General features: G+C 42.2%; 1 protein-coding gene across 2 annotated transcripts; it reads right to left on the reverse strand.

The window, feature by feature from the left end:
• gadd45aa (growth arrest and DNA-damage-inducible, alpha, a) lies at positions 1 to 3,750 on the reverse strand. Of its 2 annotated transcripts, none has more exons than XM_016680014.1 (4): positions 3,645 to 3,750; positions 1,903 to 2,004; positions 1,600 to 1,822; positions 1 to 645 (listed from the first exon to the last, which is right to left on the reverse strand). In XM_016680014.1, exons 2-4 carry the CDS (start codon positions 2,001 to 2,003, stop codon positions 532 to 534), a joined length of 438 nt encoding a protein of 145 aa, XP_016535500.1. In that variant the 5' UTR covers position 2,004; positions 3,645 to 3,750; the 3' UTR covers positions 1 to 531. The 2 variants fall into 2 exon arrangements, with proteins under 2 accessions (XP_016535500.1, XP_007568816.1); XM_007568754.2 differs by lacking the exon at positions 3,645 to 3,750 and adding an exon at positions 3,027 to 3,620.
• Positions 3,751 to 5,074: the final 1,324 nt, after the last annotated feature.

The raw sequence follows: 5,074 nt of genomic DNA on the forward strand, positions 1-5,074 counted from the left end.
TAGTGTTTCAACAAGTGCTTTATTTCTGCAGAGAGCCTGAGGCCTGGGTCCGCTCAGCGGCTCAGCAGCTCCGTGCTCCGGGGTCGCTGCCCCGGTCCTCCCCATCGCCACGGAGACGTTGCCAAACAAACAGCGTACAGTCCTTGTGTTCAGCTGCGGGGCGTCACACTGAAAAGCACACACGCTTCGTAACACTTCCACCTCCAGACGAATAGAGTCCGCCGCCTCCTCCCGCTCGCCAAGGCCCGCGGACGTTAACTCCAAACAAACCCAGTTCGAAGTGGAAATTCCGACCCCACGCTTTTTTTTTTATTTTGGTTTTGAACACATCCCACACTGACAGCATGTTTTTTTTCTCTTTCTTGTTTTTTTTTTTGTTTTGATTTTTTTGTGCTCTCTGCAACCAGCGTTGCAGTAGACCTGGTTCTCTGGTGGGAGCATGGTGTCAGGTGGGGTTTAAAGCATGCCTCCTGTGCAGAAATGATTTGGCTCTGGACAGGGTCTCCTCGCTGCGGCGCGGTCTGGGGGGGCTCATCGCTCAGGCAGGTTGATGATGGGAACCCACTGGTCCATGCAGCGGCTCTCTCTGCAGAACCTGTTCAGCTTGTTCAAAGCGGGGTCCTTCCATGATGTGGAGTGAGGGCTCTGAAAGCAAGAAGGGAAACTGAAGTTAATCATCCAAACACCATCTCTGGCTCAGTTTGGCTGCTGTGGTGTTTCCACCAGGGGGCGCACCGATTACAGTTTTATAGCTGATCTTTAAAAAGCCGGATGTTCAGATGTAGGCGCATAACGATTTTTTTTTGTCTCAAAAGTCGCTAAATATAGTGACAACAACTTTACAACAGTGGGGTGGTCACCATGGAGACGTGACCTGGTGGGCGGAGCTAACGGTGAGTCCTCTGTCACTGAAGAGCAAAAGGTGACAGTGGTTGACTTTCAGACCTTTGCAGAGCTAGATTAGATCCAGATCACATCGGTTTCACGTGTAAGTATTGATTGATCTCCCAAAATTAAGAAAACCAGAGCTGATTTATCCGCCAGCTGATTTATTTGTGTGCCTTTACTTTCCACTACGCCGATTATATATAGTCTACCACAAAGTCAACTGTTCAACAGGAGGAATTTCTCACTTTCCACCTTTTCTGAGGGTAAATTTCACCTGACACTGCAGGGCAGCCAGACCCACTGTTTCCCCTAAACATTCAATACAAGAATCATTCAAACAATGAATGAATAAAATCTAACAAGTGGACAAAACCACAAGTACATTGCTGTGTTAAACTGAGATGTGCTGAAAAGAAAAAAAAATAGATGTAAAACGCTGCTAGAATCCTAGCAAATATCTTTCTTTCATCCTTGAGTCAGATCTCTGCCAGGTCCTGTTTCTGCGTAACAACAGATTCCACATGAAATTCTTCAGAAGTCAGAAGAAGGAGGAGCTCTGCCATCGCTTTATCACAGGCACAGGAACAAGTGCGGACAAGTTCCCCTGTGAGTAAGAGTTTCGCTCACGTGCCCACAGCCAGGAGATCAAAGGCTCCATCCAAGACACAATTACAGCCGAACAGAACAGAAAACATGGCGAGCAGCACTTACAGTGACCAGGACGCAGTGCAGGTCCATGGGCTCCCCGCCACTCTGCTTCCCTCCGCCTCCCCCCAGGATCTCTGCCAGACGGTGGGTGTTGTTGACCCTCAGGATGTTGATGTCGTTTTCACAGCAGAAAGCCTGAATGAGCGTGAAGTGGATCTGCAGGGCCACGTCTTTAACATCGTCCTCATCAGTGGCTAGGATGCACAGCACCACATTGTCAGGGTCTCTGTTGGAGAGGAAAGCGTTAAGGCGAGGTAGCGACCAGCAAACCCTGCTAGAGATACAAGCAACACAGTCTGTACTCACATGTTGAGGGACTTGGCTGCCTCGTAGACGCCAACCGTAATACAGCCCTGTGGCAAGGCAGAGGTGAGGACTTCCTCCAAGGCTTTCGCCACCGTATCCATTCTGCAAAGCACAGACACATGCATGTTCATGTCGCTGGAGCTGCGTTAATGGTGCTGTGTCAAACAGAGGTCCCTCCAGTCCACATGGGGTTCCCCACCACATTTAGACTCCACGCTGCATTCAAGTCAAGTTGTGCAATAGACTACCAACAGTGAAACAAAGCCAAATGTGATCCAAAAGGTCAGCCAGATATTATTCAACACTATAAAAGTAAGATTTTCAAGTGTTTTCACTGGGTGTAAATGGACATTAAAGGACTAAAGCATTTTTTTACTGAGTTAAAGATAGTCACCTTCCTAAGATAATGGTCCTAAAATAATAACTGACCATGTTTTGTGCCAAAATTACTTTTGGTGAAAGAAAAAATAATAATAATAATAAAAAAAATCAGACAGTCCGACTTTGCTATTAAAAAATATTCAAAGTTCCTAAATTAGATTTTAGGTTGATAGTGATAAGGATGATTTTACTATAGCGAAGTATTTCAAAGAGTTTTGATCAACTAATAACGATCAAAGCACAACAGTAGCAATAGCTAAGTATGGCTGTTGTTCGGGAAATGTTGCAGAAACAGCGGTGACATTACATCATGTCATGGTTCTTTCGATACAGACAATCTACTGTACGAGGTGTACTTGAATGCATCGTGAAGTGCAGAACTCAAGGAGAAATATTGGAACTCGACACGACACATAAATCTTCTTGCTAACCACCTGATCCGTTTAAGAGAATTGTAACTAATACTTTTAATATTAGCTAAGGCTATTAGAGAGCCTTAACTAATATTAAGGCTGGAGTCACTTTAAACAGCACATGAACCTAAAAAAAACAACAACAACAACAACAACAAAAAAAACAATACCGAGTCTGATATACTACATTAAGCTCAAACCAGTCCATCTACAGAAACTTTGCAGCTCCATATTGGCTTTTATCCGTAAGAGAGGTGCTATTACGGTGTCATCTACTGTGGAACAAAGCTACTTATGCTAAATAAATCATGCATAACAAACGACATTTACCTTTCTTGAGAATAATCCCCACTTAGTTCCTCAAATGTCATGTTGTACATTAAACTCAATCCGACCGTCTTGCAAAAAAAGTAGCGAACAGCCAAGCTTTGCTGGAGATTTCTCGGACTCTACTGACTCTTTATCTGAACTCCACTACGCTGCGTCTGACAGACAAATCTGACAGCTTCACATTAAAACAGTCCCGAGACAGCAGTATTCAAGAGACGATTTACATAGCTGCGATGATTGGTCGGTTGCAGAACTAATAGCGATGGGATTGGACAGAAACCCGGTGAGAGGCGTGTCCGTGTGTAGTCGAGTTACTACCGAAACTTCAGCTGTCTCGAGCCTCTGACACAAAAAACCTTTCTGTTTCCAAGCTGCAACAGTAATGTCAAGATAACTATCGTATTCGTTTTAATGGAGGAATTCTAATATCCTCTAACTTTCCTCCTCTGTTGCGTCTGATTCGGGTTTTCTGTAGCCCCAAGATTGTGTAAAAAACAAGCTAATATAAAGAAGACGCGAAAATTTTAAGATATAGGTTCAAAATAATATTTCTTCCTTTTCCTGGCTATTTAAGTTAGCAACGATTCATGTTGCTTTTAACTTTTGTGCAGAACTCACCCCAACTGCCGGTCCAGAACTGCTATAACCTTCAGCACAGCCTCATAGCAACGGGACGCTTCCTGGGAGACCTGTCCTCTGATTGGTCTGTCGTGGAGAATGCGAATCCCCTCCCGGAAGCAGCGCGCGAGATACAAGGGACTGGCGCGAGAGTGACCGGAAGATGGAGCTGAGCTCAAAGAAAACTGAAAACACAAAACTTCGAAACATGTGGAAAAACCGGCTCAATAAAACCCACTCAGCAATAACTTACTGTTCAGTCATTTCCCATGCTATTCTGTTTTGCTTGTTTTTATTTTCTTTTAAAAATGCATGTTCAAAGAATGCATTATATTAGGATTTGTTTTTCTGTAAGAGGCCACATATCACAAAGAAATGACATGTTTTGGCATTTGGCTCTATATGAATAAACTGATACTCAAAAAGCTCAAATGAAATACAAAACCAGCATACAAAGTATTACCCGACCTTTTCTGTTGTTGAGCTATTCTGGTTTGACTTTAAAATGTAAAATTTTATAATTCACCCTAACTCAAAATATGAGCCAACACAAGAATACAAGAATAAAGACCAAGATATGCTGAGGATCTAAAAGAAAAAAAAAACAAAACATAACAAAAACTATGCTGCCCCCTAGTGTTTTAATTAATATTAAGCCAAAATTACCAGGATTCTTGTTCCAACAAGAAAACCAATGTGATTCATCAATTGATAATTAGGAGATTAACAACACATGTTAATATGAATTCATATTAGTATGAATAGCATGTACTACTAATATCAGTTAGCCTGGCCACTCACATATCTTGAATTTCCAAACATTGAATCAACATGTTCTAAAGGAGGTTGTGTAGTACTGTGGACATGTAATAATGAGAAACACAATCTCAGAGGTGCAAATATCTTTTTTTCTCCCATATGTGGTCATCATTAAGTTTTATATACAAGGCAGACATATTGGATTTCTAGTTTGCAGTACCTGAAAACCCTCATTCTTTAGTCTGGTTTGACTATCTTGTCCTTGTTGCTGTCCACTGTGGACTCTCCTTCTCATCTTCCTCTTTTTCACACTCCTCTTTTTCTCTGGTGTTAATGTCTGATCAATGTTTTTGAAATTAAGCTTTTACCTGTTTCGCAAGCTGAGGAATCTGTTCAATCTCTTGGTTCAAAGGTGTGATCATTTGAAAAGCCTGTTATTTGAAAGACACAAACTAGTAAAAGTGTTGTAGTTTCTGTATGTTGGTTGTTCTTCACTGTGTGTAGAATTCAGCTAAAGATGCTGATTTAGGGGCCTGTTTGCTACTGAAGTGTGATATATCACTAATTGTGGATAACATCTTGTTTTAGTGTATTTGCAAACCCGAAAAACTAATAAAGTGATCTAAACTGTTCTGAATTAAGGCAGTTTTAGTATGTTCCAGCAGGAGGCG

Source organism: Poecilia formosa, unplaced genomic scaffold, assembly GCF_000485575.1.
Source record: "Poecilia formosa unplaced genomic scaffold, Poecilia_formosa-5.1.2 Scaffold230, whole genome shotgun sequence".
Taxonomy (NCBI): domain Eukaryota; kingdom Metazoa; phylum Chordata; class Actinopteri; order Cyprinodontiformes; family Poeciliidae; genus Poecilia; species Poecilia formosa.

Coding starts and splice junctions, on each gene's coding strand:
- gadd45aa (XM_007568754.2), bottom strand. CDS start 3,076: ATGTACAACATGACATTTGAGGAACTAAGTGGGGATTATTCTCAAGAA. Junction 1,823..1,902: donor GCAGCCAAGTCCCTCAACAT/GTGAGTACAGAC, acceptor CCTCTCCAACAG/AGACCCTGACAATGTGGTGC. Junction 646..1,599: donor TGCACTGCGTCCTGGTCACT/GTAAGTGCTGCT, acceptor TCTTGCTTTCAG/AGCCCTCACTCCACATCATG.